Genomic DNA, 22,161 nt, shown 5'->3' with positions numbered 1-22,161 from the left:
CTCTTTCTAAAGTTCTGTCTTTCTATTCCCTTGTGTAGCTTGCCTGTCCCTATTTCTTTCTCATTTCTTTCTCACTTCGTGTTCTCTCTTTCTCCTATCTTTCCATGTCTCTGTCTCTCCGTGTTTCTATGTCTTTATGCTCGTGACTCTCCTTGTCTATGTCCATCTTTCCATGGATCTATGTGTTCATTCTCCTTATGTCTTGTCTCTGTCTCTTCATGTCTCATCTAAGATTTTCCATCCTCTGTCTTCTCTCTGTCACTTTGGGCCTGCGGATCTGAAGGACCGTCATCAGTTGTCCTGCTCGCAAAGCTCTTTCTCCTCTTTTCTGGTACGTCCCAGCAGCCCCTGGGGTCAGCATGGGAGGTTATTCTTCCCAATTTACAGACTTGTAAGCTGAGGCTCTGGCTGCTGGTACCAGGCTCCCATCTTTGGTTCTTTTTCTCTACGTTCTAGTTCTCCATGTATTCTTGTTCTCTTTGTACCCACCAACCACCTGATCGGCCGTGCCCGGGAACTTAGCACCTCGGACAGTTCCTGTAAGGTGCGGGGGTGGCCAGGCCTTCCTTCTCGCGAGCGCGGGAGGAGCGGCCCTAGAGGTGCCGCGGGAGTCTCGCGAGAGCGGCTGCTGCTTCGGGCGAGGGTGGCGCGGGCGCGTGAGGAGCCGGCAGGAGGAGCGCGCGCGCGCTCCCCGCCCCCAGCCCCGGAGCGGCTCGCGGCAGGCTCCGCGCCGCATCGCTGGGTGAAGCGCAGAGCAGGGCGACGGCCTTTCGGCAGCCGAACGGCAGCGGCGGGTGAGTCCTGGGCCTGAAGGCCGGGAGAAGGGATTTCCAGGGAAGCTGGGCGCAGGGCGAGATGCGGTCACCCACTATCCAGCTTTGTACCCCCTACGCTTCACCTTTGCATGCAGGGGCAGGCAGGCCAAGCTGCTAGAGAGGTGGGGAGTCGAGGTGACCTTCCCTGATTGGGGCAGGAGAAGAGCACCCCAGGTGCTTCCAGGTCCCTCTAACCCCCACCATCCCCATTCCCAGCTCCCGCAGAGGGAACCTGGGTCTTGGGTGACGTCAGACCCCTGGATTCTGGAGCCTGGGCCTTGGGCCCTCCTTTCCCCCAGCCCCACCTGGTGTTCCCTGGAAACCGGCCTCTTCCCCCTGTCGGGGGGTGGGGGAGATGTTGCACATGGCCAAGGATGGGGGCGACTGGAGACGGGGTGACAGTGGCCTCCTTTGGGTCCTTTCTCACAAGAGGTCCCTGCAGATGGACCCAGGCTGTGTCCCCTGTCCCTCTCCCGACCTTTAGTCGGCGGGTCGGAACCGCCTAAGGGTTATGGGGGATGGGTACACTGGCTTGATTGAGCCTGGGCTCCACCAGGGTTTTGGGGTAGTGAGTTGGGGACGCAGGACGTAGCTCATTCCAATATTGGCAGGAGTTGGCTATGAGGGTGGGGGTGAGGCGTTTGGGAACCCATCCCAGCCCCTACCTCAGGGAGCTCCTGCTCTGGGGGTTGGGGAAACCAAGTAGAGATTTCTACTGAGAATTCATCACAATCTCTGGCGGTTCAAACCGGTAATGCCCCAGCTCCGGGATGGGGAAATCAGCTAGGGCCTGGCAGACTTTCCCAGGGACATAAGGAGAAAGGGAGGCGAGAGCCAGTGAATAGACTTCTGGGGGGAGGGGAGATTTGGATGGGGGAGAGTGAAGAAAGAGCATTCCCTGGGAGTGGTATGGGCAAAGCGGTAGGAACTAAGCACAGCTGTTGGGGAGGTCCCCCTGGGACCCCAGCCATGTGAAAGTGCCCACGGGGTGGCGGAAGTCTGGAGAATTTTGCAGCCTGTGCCCTACCTGTTCTACCTGCACAGGGGCAGGGCTCTGAAAGAGAAATGGTTCTTGTAGGAGCATGACTGACAGATTTTGTTTGGGGCTATACAAATCTTGTTAGTTTAAATTTAACCTGGGCTCACTTGGAGAGCCTGAAGGCAAAGTCCCTAGAGCTGAGAAAGGATGTCTCTGGTAATAGGTCACAGAAAGAGTTTTCGGTGTAGCAAACCTGTGGAGAGTTAGTGGGATCCTGGGAGGAGAGCTCTGGATAGGGGCCTTGGGCTCTGTAGCTGTTTCTTTCACTTTTTCCCTGGCTAATTGGCTACCTCTGAACAAGTTGGTTCCCCTCTTGGGTAGCTCTTTGCCAGCACTTTTCTCTGGGGAAGAAGTAACAGGACTAAGTACTGTCCTCCCTTGAGGAAGGGACTTGTTCTAGTTTAGAGTGTCCCTCCCAGTTCTTCTAACTTTTCCTTTCCTGCTCCCTCCCCCCCACCTCTTCCCCCTCCCCACAGCATTTCCTCTACTGACTCCACTTTGTTCCCTGCTGACAGCCTGGAATCTCTGAAAGTTTCCAGGAGGAAGTGTGGTAGAGCAGGGTTGACAGAGGTTGTGGGCTTAGCCTGACTGGGGGGAGGGTAGCAGGCACTCCACTCTCACCCCTTGGGAGGGTACTCAAATCTTAAGCAAGAACAGAGATTGGCTGTGCTCTGTGCCCTGCCCTGTGCTGCATCCCTGTGCTGTGCTGTGCTGCATCCCTCCTGGAATACTCATCCATGAGGGAGTGAGGAAGAGATTGGATGAGAATGAGCGAGCACTTGCTGCCCAATAACAGATTCAGAATTTAAGCAGTGGGATGTGCAGCAGGGATGTCTGGAAAGTCTTCCCAGAAGAGGTGGGATGTGAAAAAATAGTAGGACTTAGAGGAGGTGACAGGGTATGGGGCACTGGAGGCCAAGGAAGTGGCTGGACATGATCTTCTGCGTGAAGCTAGGTTGTGTCAGAGGCAGGTCAGCCTATGGTGGAGAGGCAGAGGTGGTGGTTTGGGAAGTTTGTAGCTGATTGACACGAGGCCTTGAATGTCAGGCTCGGGATCAGCACGGGTACTGAAGAGTAATCACACGACAGTGATAGCAATGCCAGATGAGTGCTGTTTTCTGAGGATGATTCATAGTTCTGGGACTTCAGGGCTGGGGATGTGGGGTCTGGGGTGGGATAAGGGGACCAGAGGTAGAGCAAGAGGGGGGAACTTCCATCTTAGCAGATAGGCTCTGGACAGGCAGGAAGAAAATGACCATTACTAAGCCAAGGATGAGAGACTCATGCTAGAGAGGAGGGAAGGCTGGTAAGCAGGAAGCCCTCGAACTATCCCCAGGTCTCTAGCCTGATCTGAGGCCAGGCTTGACTCCCTTCTCTCTGCCATGGACCTCACTCTCTCCACTTCAAGATTTTCTGTCCTCCCAGCTTCATAGTAAGAAATAGAATAAATGACAGTCTGGGTTCTTTCGAACAAAGTTCAGGTAGTGTTTGCTATCTTATTAATAACTAAGGAGGTGCTTCCTTAGACCTACATTTTTAGGAGGTATGTAGCACCCCTCTAGCTCTCTATCCAATATTATGAAAGCCTCAGTTGAACAACAGATTGTTCCTTCTCCCATTTTGCAGTCTAAGAATTTTGGTTTGCAGAGACCAGTGACTGCAGGCTTTCTCTCTCTCTCTCTCTCTCTCTCTCTCTCTCTCTCTCTCTCACACACACACACACACACACACACACACACACACACACACATATACAGGCTAGCCCTGAAATAAGGGCAGAGTAGCTTAGAGCCCTCCATTACTGTGACCCTAACCTTCCACAGCCCTCCCAATCCTAAATTCTCTGGATTAACAAAGGAAACAGTCTTGCTCTGTCCTCTGGCTTCTCCTGCACTGAGTCATCCAGAGTCTGCTACACTGACTTCTCTGTAACCATGGGCACACCTTTGGGTGACAGCCTGGGAGCAGGATGGGAGTCAGGCTGGAGCAGGGTTAGAGTCTCCTCCTTTGAGTCTCCCACAATCTGAGTTATTACCTGCCCCCTATGCACACACGCCTCTCTTCTTTGTTTTCGTGGAGGACTTTAGTGCTGGACCACCGTCATTCACTCCATTGCCTCCTTCTATTACCCTTTCTACCAGCCACATTTGAGTCTGGTCATCATTGGCATGTGACTACCTCTGAAATCTTAAGCTTCAGTCTTCTTGAAGCACAGTTTAACTTCTATTTTATCTGCTTTGTGACCTCGAGGAGACCTCTAGTTTTCTGACATCTCCATTTTCTCTGTCCCACACCTTCCACGTCCTTCCAAGACCCCATGGCCCACTGGCCCACGCTCTCAACAGCCATACAACTTTGCTAGTATGTCCCACTCTAACAGCAGACCCCTCAAATCTGGATTCTACACTCAGAATGTGGAAGTTTCTGGGGGCTGTCACATACCAGAGCAGTCTGGTTCTACTTCAGAGCATGGTCTACAGCCTCAGCTGTCCCTCCGTTACTTGTAGAAACCCTTCCCCTCTTCCCATCAGCTCCCCATTCCATTTCATGGGAGGAGTTTTCCAAACTGGACTACTCTCCTAAAACTCTACTCACAGAGAGGTTGGTTGGTTAGGTATGTGGGAGGTGAAGCCGCAACCATGTTTCCCCGTTTCTTGAATTGGATTTCTCAAATCCTAGGGGAAGGAGGGCTCCTAGTCTAATGCTCCTACTCTACGCTATGGATGCTGGCCCTTTCTGTCTTCTGAGGTCCCACTGGCCATCAGCTGTTTTCCCTTCTCTTGTATCTTCAGCCTCTCCACTGTTTTCCATAATGCCTTCCTCCCGCTTCTAAATATATATGCTCAAGTATTCTATCTGGATAAACCTTTCTAACCCTATGTCCTCCTCCAGCTGCTGCTGTTGTAAACCTGTTGCTTTGTCCTCTACAAAAGTGATATGAGACCATTGTGGAAATTTTAGAGAATAAAGATAAAAAGAAAGAAAACCAACAACTTCAATTTCACTACCCAGAGATGACGGCTGTTCGTTCTTTGCTTTATGGTGTTTCAGTGTTGTCACTGATATTCTGTGTGTGTGTGTGTGTGTGTGTGTGTGTGTGTGTATTTAAAATTTCAGCCAAGGGTGCCTGGGTGGCTCAGTTGGTTAAGTGTCTGACTTCGGCTCAGGTCATGATCTCACAGTTCGTGAGTTCAAGCCCTGCGTCGGGCTCTCTGCTGACCACTCAGAGCCTGGAGCCTGCTTCGGATTCTGTGTCTCCCTCTCTCTCTGCCCCTCCCAGCACTCACTCACTCTCTCTCTCTCTCTCTCTCTCTCAAAAATAAATAAAAAACATAATTTTTTTTTTTTTAAATTTCAGCTAAAAGTTTGGAAAAACTAGTCTGCTAGACTTGTTCCTTTCTCTTCCTCCTGTTTTCATTTCTTGGCAGCTGGCCTCTACCCCACCCACCACTTCCTGAAACTGTGGCCTCTGAATTGCCAAATCAGCCCATGTCACACCTGCTTCATGGCCGTGATAGCGTCAACCCAGTTGATCAGTCATTAATAATATTGAGATAACCTGTATTCATTGATATGAAACATTTTCAAGAGATATTGTTGAGTGGAAAAAAACAGGTTATAAAACAGCATGTATAAAATGATCTCGTTTTGGTCATGTATGCTAATATATACATTAAAAACAAAACCCTAAAGGTCAGACTGTTAAGGGGGTGGCCTCTGAGAAGGTGGGTTTAGAAGAACTTTTATTTTCAACTTTATGCACTTTGTTTTTTTAAGATTAAAAACATTTCTTTTAGAGAGAGAGAGAAAGAGAGAGAGAGAGTGAGAGAGTGAGAGAGCACGAGCAGGGGAGAGGGGTAGAGGGAAAGAGAGAGAATCTTGAGCAGGCTCCATGCTCAGTGCGGAGCCCAGCATGGGGCTCAATCCCACATCATGACCTGAGCCAGAGTCAAGAGCCAGATGCTCAACTGATTGAGCCGCCCTGGCGCCGTGTGCACTTTGTTTTTTATAACTTGCAAATATTTTTATACATAGCTAAAAAGCAACATATTTTCATTTTATATATAAAAAAAAAAAAACCAAAACGGTGAGGCTATACAAATATATTTTTACTTTTTATTTAAATTACAATTAGTTAACAATGAGACTTTGTCTCTCTCTCTCTCTGTCTCTAGTTCTCTGACACTAAGATTTTGTTTTTAAGTAATCACTGCACCCAACATGGGGCTGGAACTGACAACTGTGAGATCAAGAGTTGCATGCTCGGCTGACTGAGCCAGCCAGGTGACCCCCCACCCCTATTTTTCTTTTTCTTTCTTTTCTTTTCTTTCTTTCTTTCTTTCTTTCTTTCTTTCTTTCTTTCTTTCTTTCTTTCAGTGAGTTTTATGCCCAATGTGGGGCTTGAACTCACAACCCTGAGATCAGGAGTCACATGCTGTACTGACTGAGCCAGCCAGGTGCCCCATCAGGCTATATACATATATATATTTTACTATATATTTTTTAAGTTAATTTATTTTTGAGAGAGAGAGAGCTCCAGTGAGTGAGAGGCAGAGACACAGGGAGAGAGAGAGAATTCCATGTAGGCTCCACACTGTCCACATAGAGCCTGAAGTGGGACCTGAGCTCACCTGAAGCGGGGCTCAAACTCATGAGCCATGAGATTGCAACCTGAGCCGAATTCGGACACTCAACTGACTGAACCTATTTATTTATTTTTGAGAGAGTCCCTATTTATTTATTTTTGAGAGAGAGAGAGAACATGAGTGGGGGAGGGCAGAGAGAGAGGGGGACAGAGGATCTGAAGGGGACTCAGTGCTGAGAACCCCCAGTGTGGGATTCAAATTCACGAATCATGACCTGAGATTATGACCTGAGCCAAAGTTGGACACTTAACCGACTGAACCACCAAGGTGCCCCAAGGCCGTATATTTTAAAAGAAGAGGAATGTAATATTTCAGTGGCTCACAAGGCTCTTGAGGATAAAGCCCAAATTCTGCCGGTGGCCTTCAAGGCTAGGATGACCTGGCCCCTCCTACCTTTCAGCGCTATTTTTGCCTTTCCTTCCCTCCCTTCACTTTGAGCTTCATTCTTGCTCTACCCTTTCAATCCCTTGAATATGCATGCTGTTGCTCTCCTGACCTTCACCTGCTTTCCTATCCTCTCCTGACCGACTCCTATTCATCCTTCAGGCTTCAGCTGTGATATTGCTTCTTCTTTGAAGCCCTCTGTGGCTCCTCCAGGACAGACCAGGGAGGTGCTCCTCTGTTCCCACAGCTTTTTGTACTTGTTCTTCCAGGGCATCTCTCAGGCTGTGTTGTAATTGTCCATTGACTTAGCTGGGTTCTCCACCCTTACCTCTTCCTTCTCAACCCCATCCCGTCTCCTATACAATAAACAAAATTGAGGCAGATACGAGGAGGGGACTCTTACTGTCCTCTCCAGGGTCTCAAGCCTGTATGTGCTTGCATCATGTTCTCATTCCCATCTGCTAGCTTTGGGGCTTGTCCCACCTCCTTGACCCTGTGCTTCTCCCCTTTTTAGGGGCTTGTTTTTCCGGTTAACCTCTGTGTCTGTTGTAAATGCAACCTTTCCCTTGATCTTTCACATCCCTAGCTTATTTCCATCTTGAACAATCATCAGCTGCAGCCCTCTCTGGATCCCATATCTCACCTATCTCTATTCTCTTCCTAGGCAGGCTTCTTCAAAGAGCTGTCTGTGTCCACTCTCAGTTTGCTAGTTTGTTCAGCTAGCTGTAATTTGGCTTCTACTGCCCACCCCACACATCTCCATGGCCATCAAACAATTCTTGCAGGGTCACAGATGACTTGATGTTTTTGAGTGTCATATGCACCTCAGTGTTCAGCTCTTTTCATGCCAGACTTCGCAGTGGCATCTGTCATATTTGTCCACTGTCTACTCTTGGCTTTGGAGACCCCACGCTCTCCTGGTTTTCCTCCTGCCTCAGTGGCTGCTCCTTCTCATTCTTTGCCAGCTCATCTTCTTCTGCCTTTTTTTGTTTTTTCCATTTATATTTTTGAAGAGATAATACATTTACGTGATTTTTAATTCAGAAAGATGTCCCGGGGTCACTTGGGTGGCTCAGTGGGTTAAGCGTCTGACTCTTGATTTTGGCTCAGATCATGATCACACAGTTTGTGAGTTCGAGCCCCATGTCGGGCTCTGTGCTGACAGCCTGGAGCCTGCTTTGGGATTCTTTCTCCCTGCCCTCCCCTGCTTGCACTCGCACACTCTCTCTCTCAAAATAAATAAATAAAACTTAAAAAAAAACTATTTCCATAATAATACTAAGATGTAATGATACCGAAACATGTACAAAAAACTTGCTTTTCCTGGGCTCTTACTTTCCCACATTGCACATTCTCTCTCCAAACTCTTAACGGTGAGAACCCAGGTTCCAACGACATCAACCCCGGACATCATATGTCCTCTCTTAGGGTACACGTGACAAGGTTTCAGCATTGCTACACTATACCAACAGTAACAGTAAAGTTGCTTATACTTCAGGTTTCTTTCCAGTTATTTTTGTCCTTGAGATGTATCCTTTTAAGAGAACACAGAGTGCTCTGATAAAGTTACTTGGCCAGTTCTTCTTTCTATGTGGTTGTTATCAATTTCCTGTACAGTTAGGTTCATTTGATTTTATTTCACTTTTAGAATTGCTTTTCTTTCTGGTGTACATTTTTGAATATGTAAGATATTATATGTACAAAGTATGTATAAATTTTTGCCCAGGGAAGTCTCACTACTCATCCTAGCTCTTCTATCACATTTTTTGCTGGCCGTTTTTTTTTTTTTTTTTTTTAGTGTCTGGTTTACTTTTCCTGTGCTTCTTTTGCAAAAATAAGCAAATTTGTATGTATATTCTTTCCCCTTCCCCCCCTTTTTGCACAAAAGATAGCATAGTATTTATACCTGTTTGTATTTTGCTTTTTTCATTTAACAGTAGATCCTCGAAGTCATTCCACAGCAATTAATAGAGATCATCTCCATTCTTTTTACATCTATGTAGTACTCCATTGAATGATATACCATAGTTTATTCAAACAGTTGCATTTAGGTTACTTCCAACATTTTGCTATTGCAAAATAGTGTCACATTGAATGACACATGTATTTATTGTTTCTTATTTGTGGGTAAATAACCAGAGTAGGATTATTGGGTAAAAAGGAAAAAACATTTTTATTCTCCTCTCCCCTGCTTTTTTTTTTTCTACTCTGAAAGGTAGCATATTGTTTTGACTATGTCTATATCTTTTGTTGTCTATTGTCTAGACTGTTTTATGTCTGTCATTTTTTCAATGACTAGTAATCATGAAGATCTTCATGTTTTGTTTTGTTTTTTTAAATAGGTGTGGAGCCCAGTGCGGAGCTTAAACTCACTAGCTTGACATCAAGACCTGAGCTGAGATCAAGAGTTGGATGCTTAACTGACTGAGCCACCCAGACACCCCTACATCACTATTTTTTTTTTAATAGCTGCAGAGAGGGCTTGCCTGGGTGGCTTAGTCTGCTGAGCATCTGACTTCAGCTCACATCATGATCTCAGTTTGTGAGTTCCAGCCCTGCATCGGGCTCTCTGCAGTCAGCGCAGAGCCCGCTTCAGATCCTCTCTGTCCCTCTCTTTCTGTCCTTCCCCCACTCACACTCTCTCTCTCTCAAAAATAAATAAACATTAGGGGCATGTGGGTGGCTCAGTCGGTTAGGTGTCTGACTTCGGCTCAGGTCATGATCTTGTGGCTCCTGAGTTCAAGCCCTGCGTTGGGCTCTGTGCTAACAGCTCAGAGCCTGGAGCCTGACTGAGCTCCCCCACCCCCGCCCCGCCCCGCCTCTGCTCCTCCCCAGCTCGTACTCTATCTCTCTCTCTCCCAAAAATAAATGAACATTAAAAAAAAAAATTAAAAAAAAAATAGCTGCAGAGGACTGCAGAACAGTCCATTGTATGACTGTACCATTTACTTAATCAGTCCTCTATTGATGTGTAGATTGTTTCCAATCTTTTGGTGTTACAAACAATGCTACAATGAATGCATCTGTAAAAGGGTGTCATTTCTTGTGGCCCTCTATCATGCCTATCTTTTTCCCTTTTATAGTAGGTGTTGTTGGGTTTCTATATAGGTATTTGATTTAATATCACAAAGGGGCCATTAAAGATTATAACTGCCTGGGCGCCTGGATGGCTCAGTAGGTTGAGCTTCTGACTTTAGCTCAGGTCATGAACTTACAGTTCATGAGTTTGAGCCCTGCATCAGCCTCTGTTGACACAGCCTGGAGCCTGCTTCAGATTCTGTGTCTCCCTCTCTCTCTGCCCCTACCCCACTCGCACTCTGTCTCTCTCTTAAAAAAAAAAAAAAAAAAGCATTAAATAAGAGATTATGGGGCGCCTAGGTGCACAATTGGTTAAGCATCTGACTTCAGCTCAGGTCATGATCTCACCACTGGTGAGTTGGAGCCCTGCATTGGGCTTTGTGCTGACAGCTCAGAGCCTGGAGCCTGCTTAGGATTCTGTGTCTCCCTCTCTCTCTGCCTCCACTCCCCCCCCCCCCCCCCCCCATGCTCTTTCTCTGTCTCTCAAAAATAATAAATAAAAACATTTAAGAAAAAAAAAAAGATTATAACTGCCCAAACCTTTAGTTGGATCCAGAGGAATTTGACTGGAACTCTACGAGGGTTTTGTTTTTTGTTTTTGTTCTTGTTTTTTATGCAAACTTTTAATTTCCTAACACATAGGAAAGTGCACAAATTGTAATCTCATGCTTGATGAATTTGCACAAAGTCAACACTATGTAACCGGCTCCCAGACCCAGTAGCAGACCATTACCAATACTTCAGCTTATGCTCCCTGCTCCCTCAATGGTAACACTGTCTTGACTTTATTTATTTATTTATTTTTTGTTTCCCTGCCTCTTGACTTTTAACACCATAGATTCGTTTTGCATATATATATATATATATATATATATATATATATATATATATATATAATTGTTTATATATTTTGAGAGAGAGAGAGTGCATGAGAGCAGGAGAATGAGAGCAGGGGAAGGGCAGAGAGAGAAGGCGGGGGGAGAGACAATCCCAAGCAGGCTCCGTGCTGCCAGCACAGAGCCCTACATGGGGCTTGATCCCATGAACCATGAAATCATGACCTGAGCTGAAATTAAGAGTCCAACATTCAACCAACTGAGACACCCAGCCTCCCCTTGTTTTGCCTATTTTTAAGCTTTATAGAACTCTCTACCCAACTTTTAAGTGTTGCATCACCTTGGTGCTTGGTCATAGACCATTTTCTGATTTTGAATATTCCCAATGCCCACAAGGCAGCCCTGGACTTAGCATGTCTGTAAGGCAGCAGCTTCTTGTATTTCTTGGGACCCTGTGCCTGTTCTTTTGGTTTCTGCCCATGATGGAGATCTCAGTTAATAGCCCCACCACCATGCAATCAGTGGTTTAAGCTGGCAGGAAGTCTTCTTGATGGTGTCACTCCCCGCACTCCCCAGAGCCACCTCTGAGCCCCTTCAAACTTGCCTCCTAAGGGCCTCAAGAATCATTCCCTGCTTCCTTCACCTCCCCTCCAGTTTCACTCATGCTGCTTCCCATTTGTACTCTTTGCTTTGGCCAAGGTCGCCCTCTTTCCCATAAAAGTGTGAGACTTCTTCCTGCATCAGAGTCTGTGCTTGCCTTCTGCTGTGCCTGGAAGGCTGCCTTGCTCTGGGCAACTCCTCTGTATTCTTCAGGTCTTTGCTCACTGCTTACATTGAATTTCTCTGACTTCCCACACTGGGTTAGATCACCTTGCTCTATATTGTGCATATTTTCATGGTGGCCACCCTTCCCTTTTAGCATAGGTACTCCACAGGTTATTGACTGTTTCATGCAGAGGGCAGGAACCACATCGTGCTGTCTCCCGGTGCCTAACATATTACAAATCCCCAGTAAGTGAACAACTGACGGAAGGCAAAGGCAGGAGAGTGGGGAGGCCAGCCTGTGACTGATGCCAGGTCTGCCATGTTCAGGGTCAAGGAATAGAATTTTCTCTTTCAGAGGTCTCTGGTCTCCTCAGGCCTTCTCTGTCATTTGCCTTCCCTCATGGAATCCCCTCCCAGGTTTGTTTCTGAAGATAGACTTTATGCCTTCAAACAAAGGGCAGGAGTGCTTGGAAGGAGGGCTGGTGGCTCAGTGTGGGAGCTGCCTCCATTGGGTTCATCCCACTGTGGGGGTTACAGCCCAGTTCTTCCCTAAGGAGCTTCTAGCCCTACCAGGGCTGAGAGAGGGACTTCATCCTTCTCTGGCTTTTCTTTCCTACCAGGTCAAGACAAAGAGGCGTGGGCAGGCCTCTGGGCCAGCTGGTGCCACCCGTGCCATCATGGCAGGTAAGGACAGGGTCATGTGCATAGGATAGGCAGGTGAGCACAGGGTGGGTGGCCCCCTTCCTAGTTTCCTTATCCCTTTTAGTTTTTGGAGGTCAAGTTGTTTCTGTCCTCCTTTCTGTTCTCCCCAGGCTTTCCCTGGTCTCCCCCTGAGACTATCTATTTGAGACCCTCAACATGACATTGTCGAGCTCTCTGTCAGATCTCTGACCCTGGGGACCAGAGACTGAGCACCCTGATGCCTTGGTCCTGCTGGCCATCTGAGTGATAAGCAGCAAGGGTGGCTCAGTCCCTGTCCCCTCTGTCACTATTGCTCTTTAATACTCTGAGACCCTTTCCTTCTGATTTCTGAGTTGTTTGGTTTCCAAAGGCTCAAACACAGTGCCAGAGCTGGAGGGACCTTTAGAGACTATCTAGCTCAAGCCCTACCCAACTGGATAAACGGAGGTCCTGGGAGGGGTGGTAACTTGCTCCTGAACATGAATATTGGAATGGACACGGGAACTCCTGTCTCCAGGCTTACCCATCCTGCTTTATCTGCCTGGAACTGGCTCCCCCACCATGGAGGCAGCTGTGCCCCTGATGGACAGTATTTATTGTTTCTCTTCTGAGAGACAGCAACACTGCCTCAGGGCCTTTGGTTATTTTGGGAACCTTGTAGCAGACTTGAGGAAGCAGGGATGGCTGTGTGGGGATAGCAAAGTAGCTGTGACCACAGGGGTCGGGGGACAGCTGAAACCAGGGCAAGAGTGATCACACTGGGTCATCGGGGAGGGGGACGTTCAAGGTGATGCTATGTGATGTGCTTCACCCACAGAGAAAGTGAACAACTTCCCACCATTGCCCAAATTCATCCCCTTGAAGCCATGTTTCTACCAAGACTTTGAGGCAGACATTCCTCCCCAGCATCTCAGCATGACCAAGCGCCTCTACTACCTCTGGATGTGTGAGTGCTGTAGGATGGGGGTGGGCCACGGGGGCGGGGTGGGGGAGGGAGGACGGCTGGTGCATGCCAGACATCAAGGTGGGGTGCCTGCAGGCTTGGCTGTCTACCCTTGCAGCATCTGCATGGGCCACCTCCCAGCAGGTTCTGCTCATGGATTGACTACCCATCTGGGCCCTGGTTTCCCTCATCCTCCCTGCCCCCCATCTAGGCCTCTCCTCCCTTCTCTCCCTACACTTCCCATTCACAGAGCATCTAGGTGAGGGGCTCTGTCTGTAGCATCATTTCTCTTTTTGCTCTCCCTTCCCCTTCCCCCTGGAGTGGTTCTCCAGGTGGCTGCCAGGACCTCCGGATTCTGGATTCGGAGAGGAATCCTTGTCTCAAAGCCACATTTGTCTTGCTTTCTTTGGAAAACTGCTCAGAGAAAAGAGCACTGAGTAGAAGTTGGGAGATACAAGATCAAATGGGGCTGATTGCCCTATTTCCTAAGCCACAGGTTCCTCACTTATAGGAAGAGGGTGTTGGCTCAGTGATCACCGTGGTTCCAAGGAGTTCTGTGTTGTGCGGTCTGTATTTCTCTAAGAATCTAGAGTTCTGATGTTCTACAATGTCGAGATCCAGAGTTTAAAGACTCCAGTTGCTGGTGGGCTGTGGCAGGTTGGTGGGAAAGTGTCATCTTAGGGGGATGGGACTTTGCTCTGCCCAGGCTGGTCAAAGGTACCTCTTAGGCAGGTACACGCAGGGCAGGCTGGTTTTCCTGTGCTGGGTACTGGCCTCAAGGTACCTTAGACCTGCCGTGTGACCACAGCAGGGTGTGTCAGGTGTGATGTTGCCTTGAGTCAGGCCTGCACTTAGCTGCTGACTTGGGGAGGTGATTGCTTGTGCCAGGAAGGTGGTAAAGAATGCTGTCTTTGCAGCAGGTCCTTCATGGAGTGATAGAAAGAGTGTGGGGACAGACAGACTCAGTTTCAAGCCCTGGCTTAGCCTTTGGGCAGAGAAGGAATCTTTCCCTGTGTACATGAGAGGAGGAAGAGATGGGGCAGGTATGAGAAGGTCTGTAGATGTTGGGAAGAGAATGAGGAGGTTGCCTCTGATGGCTTCTATTTCTTCCCATCAAATGTGATGTAGAAGTGAGGATGGGAGTTTTGAGGAAAGTGGGATTAGAATGATAGCATTTGTGGGCAGAGGGTGAGGACACTATCCAATGACACATGACCCTGAAGACTTCTGGGCCATGCTCAGGGTCTGTTTGGGGTTGGCTGCTGTGAATTCATAGTCCTACCAGGCTTCTCCGTAGGCTCCTTCTTTTCTAGCAACATTCAGCTCAGATGCAGGTGGGCATTGTGTTCATCAAGGGTGACTGTGATCAGAAGACCATGCAGGGGAGGGAATTAGAAAAAGTGTGATGAATTATGGATTCCAAGCTTGACAGAGAGAGAAGTGGAGATAGAAAAAAGCTGATGGTTGGAGAGAGAGTAGCCAAGTCAATGGATGTCTGTTCCAAAGAGGTAGTGGAATAATTGCAACAGAGGCACTAGATCCAGGGAGCTGGAGAGAGATGGGATCTGGGAAGAGAGATATAAACCAATATAAAAACAAGTTAATATCTGTTCTATGTAAAGAGCAAATAAAATCAGTAAGAACACCAAAGTTGTGGGGAATTGGGGGGCAATACACAGAGATGGAGGAAATACAACTGAAGTGGACAGGAAGAAATGCTCCAGGGTGTTAGGAGGGGCCCTGAGATGGGTTTTCGTGCCCAGGTGACAGCATTGTCAGAGCAGACTTGGGGAGCACCCCACCTGACCCTGAGCTTTGGGAACTCTGCCCCTGAGAAAATCCAGGGGCTGGATTTAAGGGCTATAAATATCTTCCTAAGTCCTCACCAGGCACCTGCCAGATGCTATGCTCCCAAGGAAATGTATATAACCCTTGAGATGCTTAACGGTTCTATTCAGAAACCAAAACCAGACAGATGTCTCGTGTTTGAGGCCACGAATGAGCCCGCCTGCTTTTGTTTATTCAGCAGATCTTTGTGGAGCCTTGAAGGGACTCAACTTAACATTTGAGGAAGGGAGCACCCTGAGGTCAGAAGCCCTGTGTGTGAGGTTTCTGCTGGCTGTGACTCAGTGATGCTGTGATTCTGAGTTCATCTAGAGTATATGGACACAGAGGAGAGGGAGCCTGGATTCTGCTCTTGCAGAGCTTCTAGTGTGGTTGATGGGCTGGGATTTGTACTTGGGAAACCATGCATGAGAGCAGCCCAGGTCTGAAAGAGGTCAGAGGGATGGGACATGAATAAAGTTGGAGTAGTGAAGGAAGGCTTCTTGGAGGAAGTGGCATAATAGTTATCTAAGAAATGAATTAGATAGAGATTGAGATCCCAGCCACTGCTGCATGCCCTATTTTTTAAAAAATTTTTAATGTTTATTTATTTGAGAGAGAGACAGAGAGAGAGCGAGAGCGAGAGAGAGAGCGAGAGCATGAGCAGGGGAGGGGCAGAGAGAGAGGGAGACAGAATCCAACGCAGGCTCCAGGCTCTGAGCTGTCAGCACAGAGCCCAATGCGGGGCTCGAACCCACAAACTGTGAGATCATGACCTGAGCTGAAATTGGAGGCTTAACCGACTGAGCCACCCAGGCACCCCAATGCATGTGCCCCATTTTAAGAGCAGGGTAGATGGTACAATGGCTTGAAGAGATGTTTCCACGAGGCCTTTTACTTTCCACTTTTTGGACCCCTTGCAAAAGAAGATGTAAGGGTTTCCTGTGCCTTGGGCTTGGTGATTGCTGTGAATATGGGAGGGCCAGCAGCTGAAGCCATTCTTATAAGAAGAGCATTTCTACCACCTGGAGGCTTTGGGGGCCCTTTAATGGGGCTTGTTGGGCTGAGGCTCTGGGTTCCTGCTCTGGAGACTCTTTGTTCTCTGGATTTCTCAGATCTCTACGAGTGGGTGTGGGGAGGGGAATGGAATTGGTCTAAGCTTCCAGTTTTCTTTCTTACAGTCTGTACTCCCTCTGTGTGTGTATGCATGTGTGTCTCGTGTATCTGTGTGTATTCACTGATGTGCGTTGTGGGTGTGAATCTCTGTAAATGTGGTTTTCATGCATGTTTGTGTGTATTTACCTCTCTGTGTATATGCTGTTTCCATGTGTTTGATTGTGGGTCTGTTATGTGTGTGTGTGTCCATGTCTGGGTGCTCACATATCTCTGCATGGGCCTGGGTGTCTGTGTGCGTGTCTGGTGTTTGTCTCTGTGCGTGCATGTACTCCTGGGTCTGCAGTGAACAGCGTCACGCTGGCCGTGAACCTGGTGGGCTGTCTCGCGTGGCTGATCGGAGGCGGGGGAGCCACCAACTTTGGCCTGGCCTTTCTCTGGCTCATCCTCTTCACACCCTGCTCCTACGTCTGCTGGTTTCGGCCCATTTACAAGGCCTTCAAGTAAGTTGTTGGTGCTGACCCCAGCTCCTAGCCCTGTCTCTTTGCCCATCTACCCTGTCTCTTCCCTACATATTTTCTCACTTTTTTTTTTTTTTGACCACCCCCTAGACTCACTTTCACTTCTGCACCCTCAGCTCAGACTGCCAGGTAGGACTTGGGCTTCCTGAGAGCTCAGTGCTGGGAGTCAAGAGTCTTAGTTCCTTCCTTTCCCACCCCTCACTTACTTTCTCACTTCCTTGGGTGGGCACCACATAGATATCAGGCCTATTTTAGTTTTGCCTTCCCCAGGCAGCTGTATGTTAAGTTTTGCCAGTGGGAGCACCTGTCTTGGTGAAGCTGCCCGTCTTTGTGCCTGTGGGGCTAGCTGATTTGGCACCAGGTGGGCTATCTGCCATGTGCTAATGGAACCAGTCATCCAGGTACTACTGACACTATGTGCTAATGATGTCATCCAACTCATTGGATGCTAAATGTGCTAAAGGGAACACCCATTCATGTACAAGTGGGGCTAACTCTCTTGGTGCCAATGGGTGTCTACCTTGTGTAAAACAGACCTTCTGTCTTGGTGCTAATGGGACTATTCATCTATGTACCAGCAAGGCTATCTGTCTTGGTGCCAGTGGAGTATCAATCTCAGTGCTAATGGGGCCTCAGATGTCTTTGCCAATCAGATCATCCAACTGTATACCAATTAGGCTACTATTTGGTGCCAGTAGGGTTCCATTCTTGTACCAACGAGACTTTCTGTCTCTGAGCTTATAGGAATGTCCATCCATGTGCCAGTGGAGCTAGATATCTTGGTGCCAGTAAGGCTGTCCATCCCCTTGACAATGGGGTTACTTATTCCTACCATAATCAACCCATCTATTTCTATGCCAATAGGGCCAACCATCCATGTACTGTGAGGGTCCATTTATGAGGAGATCTCTCCCTATGTAATGTTGCACGCACAAGATTAACACACGGAAACTTACACATGGAAACTTGCAAAGATCCTCGTAAACACGTCCCATTTTTGCCTCTCAATTAAGGCCTTTGGGTCTCTTCTGTCCGTTGCATACTCATTTAAACTTGGAAGGACTTGGGGGTCCTGAAGGCAGGGAAGCCCTGGCCCTCTTCCCAGGTGATGGGAGTCATCTCCTTTGGTGCAGGACTGACAGCTCCTTCAGCTTCATGGCATTCTTCTTTACCTTCATGGCCCAGCTGGTCATCAGCATCATCCAGGCTGTGGGCATCCCAGGCTGGGGAGTCTGGTAAGAGACCGGGGTGTCTGGGATTGACCCAGGGCTGGTATGGGTGGCACTTCGGGTGTGTCCATTGTTTACCTCTCTGTGTTAGCTGCCTAGCCTGTGAGAGGATTCAGGGTAGTATAGTTGTCATAGTGACATACCCATAGCATCAGAGGGGAAGGAGAACCTCGCAGTGGCTTTTGGGGGTGCTAAGATGTGTCAGGCATCATGGGAGAACCCAAGGGAAAGAAGCCTTATGCCTGAGGAGCTTGTGTCCTGAGCCGTGGGGAAGGATTCTTCTGAACCACTGACACAGGCCCTTTGGATGGTCTCTTTGCATCCAATGATATGGCCCTTCCTTGTGACATTGAGATGGCTCCTGGCTGTGGTGGGGTGGCTCCTGGCTACCCGTCACCATGCCGGCAGCCCCACAGCTGGCCTCTTTCTACAGCGGCTGGATCGCCACCATCTCCTTCTTCGGAACAAACGTTGGCTCAGCAGTGGTGATGCTCATTCCCACCATCATGTTCACGGTTGTGGCTGTGTTTTCCTTCATCGCTCTCAGCATGGTATGTGGTCACCTCAAGGTTGAGAGGGTGGCTTTGGGAAGGGGCTGCGATCTGTAACGACCCTCCTCCAAGTTACAGGAGGACCCCGAGGTCTTCCAAGGGACTCACTCTAGAACGGCTTGGTGGACTTTGCTCCTAGTACACAGGGCAGGTGTGGGAGGGAGGATTGGTTTTTACAGGGACTTGTCTCTGGTTTCCAGGTCTTTCCTGGAAGGTCTGCCCCTTCCCTTTGATTAACCCTTCCTTGTGCTCCTCCTCCTACAGGTTCATAAATTCTACCGGGGCAGTGGGGGGAGTTTCAGCAAAGCTCAGGAGGAGTGGACCACGGGGGCATGGAAGAACCCACACGTGCAGCAGGCGGCCCAGAATGCAGCCATGGGGGCGGCCCAGGGTGCCATGAATCAGCCGCAGACTCAGTATTCCGCCACCCCCAACTACACATACTCCAATGAGATGTGAGCCAGCCACGCCTACCAGGAGGGCAGGGCTGGGGGTCAGTGGGATGGGGACTCAAGCCACATCGTCAGTTGTGGTGACCAAGCAGGGTTCCCCCCCTCCCTTTTCTCCTCCCCCACTTTGTACAAAGAATCAGAGTTATATATATATATACATATATATATATGTATATGTCTCCCCCCTTTCCCCACCCCTCTGGATTTTGCTCTCAGAACTCAGAGCTGTGGGCTGCACGTGGAGCTGTCCCGTGCAGTGGTAGCTATGTCCATGTCCCCTTGTGAAATAGTACACAGTGGAGGTCTCTGTTGTTGTGGTGCTAGATGTATGTTTAGAACTCAACCAGCCCCCACCCTCCACCAGGGATCTGACCTTGGCCCAGGGATCCCTTATGGGCCAGGGAGGCATAGCAGAAAGCCTGGCCCCTCCCCAGGGTCATGAGCTGAAACTGTCTCCACTTTTGGTCTTACTGGGAAGCAACAGTATTTAACGCTCATGGGGGTGGTAGGTAGGAGGGTGGGGACAGGCCAGGGATCTTCCTTTGCTCCTTCTGATCTGGTCTCCTCCACCTCCCACTTCTCTCCTCTTTTCCTGGTGTCAGATTCCCTGTGGCTTCTTTTCTTGCCCAGGGTCTCTGTCTTTCCCATGTGGCTTTTCTTTGTCTTCCCCAAGGCTGAGTGTGCCAGTTGTGTCTGCTCCTGAGACTGAGCCCATTCCCAGATCAAGGAAGTAGACAGGAGCTGAGCTTTAGTGGTGACGTGGGAGGGCACGCAGCTGGAGATGCAGAGCCCACCTGGGAACCTGACTCCCAGGGAGTGGAAGTGCAGGGTCATCTCCTTGATTCTCAGAGTGTGGCCTACAGGGGAAGGCTCCTCTCTTCTCTGTCCTGCTTCTCCTCCTTCTCTTTCCAGAGTCCCCTTGAGCCCCTCTGCCTATGTCACTCTCCTCGTCCCATGCTAGGTGGCATCTGCTACCCATGAAGGCAGATTCCACTGTCTTCTCTGAAGAGCTGGGTGGTGTCCAGGTGATTTGGGGGTATAAAGGTGCAGCTGGAGCAGAGGGTATGCAAATAATAATTGGTCTTTGAGGGAGATCTGGCTGGCCCAAGCCCATTGGGCAGGTGCCAGGTGTCTCTGAAAGACCATTGGATTTCTGGGAGCTATAGCTGTTGTTTGGGTCTGGTAGAGGGGCAGGCTCAGAGGGCTGAGCCTGGACGGAAGATTGGAGGAGAAGGCAGGCAGGGCCCAGTGAGAGGAGAGGGTGCCTCTTCCCACCCCAACTTGCTTTTGGTCACAGAGCAGTTCTGGGCTCTTGAAGTCAGGGCCCAGGAAGAAGCACATGCTCAGTCCTATCCACAAGCACAATGAATGGCTGGAATGGGATTTCAGGGTAGACCGGGTGGGAGGGAAAGCCCTCTGGCTTTTTTTTTTTTTTTTTTTTTCAAATCAAGATTACTTGCTCCTTTCTGCCTACTAGACTTGGTTTTTGGCCCTTCCTCACCCTGTCAGAACTCCTTTTCCCTTGCAGGGTGGTGATTTAAGTCTTGTGGGGCTGTTCTGTTCTAAGCATCATGAAAATGTTGCTGGTGGAGGCCCTGGCTCTTTCTGAGGCCTGGAGGGGAGTGGATTCTCAGCAAAGGAGCAGCCACCTGTTTTCCATCCTCCCTTCTGCCTGGGCTGTTTAGCCTGAAAACCCAAACCCAGCTTGGTCACTCTGGGCTGGAACCCAGCACTTGGGCTTCCAGGTACCATCTGAGCTTTGAGCTCCAGGTACTTCATTTTCTGTAAGGGGAGCCAAGGGCTCTGGAAAGTTCTCTTCCTAATGGTCCTTTAGGCTTGGGCCAGAGTATGATTGACTCTCTGCTCTACCATTTTCTCTCTGGAAGGCAGAGCCTTCTAGTCACAAGCCTCTAGTACCTAAAAAGAGACCCTAGGTCTAGGTTTTCTTCACTTTTCCTCTCCCCTACCCTAGACCTCTGGCTCCCTTTCCCTTGGTCTCTGGTAGCTCCAGGAGGGCTGTGGTGGTTCCCATTCCTGTTGGATGCCACCTGTGGTCGATTTGATGTCCTACCTGCCCCTCTTCTTTCCTGGCTCAGACCTATATGGCTATGCCCTGGCTCTGCTCTTGGGAAGGCCTGCTACCTGGTTGTGGCCCAGCTTGTCCAGGCCCTGGGATGCTGCGTCTCCAGGCAACTATGCACTTTCCTAGGGTGGGAACCGGTATGAGAAGTGGGGGCTGGGCACGAATTTATCTCTGCTGGATGGTCTGTCTTGGGGGAGTGCTGGAGGAAGGCCCAGGTCAGTTCTGGGAATCCTCAGGTCTGGCCAGCCAGTGACCTGCTTTTGCATTTTGCTGGTGTCCGTTGCTCCTCCTTGTTTCTGGGGGACACAGACCATTGTCCAACTGGCAGTTGACCTGCCTGAGCTAATGTCTGTCTGTGGTAACTGAGTGAACCATAATAAAGGGGAACATTTGGCCCTGTGTGTCCTGCTGCGTCATGTGTCTTCATGTGGGCCTGTGTGGAGCCTCACTGTGGGCTGTGGGACATGGAGGTAGGGTGGGTCAAGTGGGTCTGTGGCCTGTCATTCCCAGGGCCCAAAAGTCACACATCTGTTTGTGGTTCTTTCTCTGAGGCAGCCTTGAGTAGTCCTTGAAATTACCACAGAGGCCTCCTGCCTGTTAGAAGGAGGAGTTCTGAGTTGCCTGAGGAGGAAGTAGAAGCCTGGATTAACGGGTGAGGGGTGGTTTGGTCCAGATGGTTGCTGCAAGACAAGGGCAAGGATAGAACACAGGGGGTCACCTCAAGTCTCACTGATGGGAGACTGGCAGCTGATTGAGCAGCCTCAACAAACAGGGCTTATGGGGGTCTGGGTGCCAGAGAATGAAGAAGGCAGTGAAGTGTACCCAATATGCTTTCTCATGTTGCTTCCCCTTTGCCAAGGCTGTGCCCTCCATTTGGGTTGCTGTGCTGGCACTTTAAGCTTCTGGTCATCCTTCAAGATTCACCTAGAGTACCTCCTCAGAGGGCTTCCCTGCCTCTGGTTGTTTAGCCCCTATGCTTCCCCATGGAGGATCTTATTCTGTAATTCCCTGTGTCCCTGCTTGTCTGGAGCAGGGACAGGTCTGATTTAGCCTTGTATCCTGTACACCTAGCACAGGAAAGGCTCGGCAATAGTTCAGTATTAAGTGCCACAAGGATGAACAGTGCGTATGTGTGGTATGAGGGTGTGGGGTGAGGTCAGACAATTAGGCTTGGCCCAGGCGAGAGCACCAGCAGTATCAA

General features: G+C 49.2%; 1 protein-coding gene across 1 annotated transcript; it reads left to right on the top strand.

Moving 5' to 3' along the window:
* The first annotated feature begins 650 nt into the window (after window positions 1-650).
* On the top strand, window positions 651-21,361 carry SCAMP5 (secretory carrier membrane protein 5). The gene is made up of 7 exons (XM_047864028.1): window positions 651-794; window positions 12,184-12,247; window positions 13,062-13,190; window positions 16,471-16,627; window positions 17,779-17,880; window positions 18,308-18,425; window positions 18,690-21,361. The coding sequence occupies exons 2-7, from the start codon at window positions 12,241-12,243 to the stop codon at window positions 18,882-18,884; spliced, it is 708 nt and encodes a 235-aa protein (XP_047719984.1). The 5' UTR covers window positions 651-794; window positions 12,184-12,240; the 3' UTR covers window positions 18,885-21,361.
* Window positions 21,362-22,161: the final 800 nt, after the last annotated feature.

Source organism: Prionailurus viverrinus, chromosome B3, assembly GCF_022837055.1.
Source record: "Prionailurus viverrinus isolate Anna chromosome B3, UM_Priviv_1.0, whole genome shotgun sequence".
Taxonomy (NCBI): Eukaryota; Metazoa; Chordata; class Mammalia; order Carnivora; family Felidae; genus Prionailurus; species Prionailurus viverrinus.
Note: the sequence above shows the minus strand (reverse complement) of the source record. Positions and strands in the feature narration are given on the sequence as shown.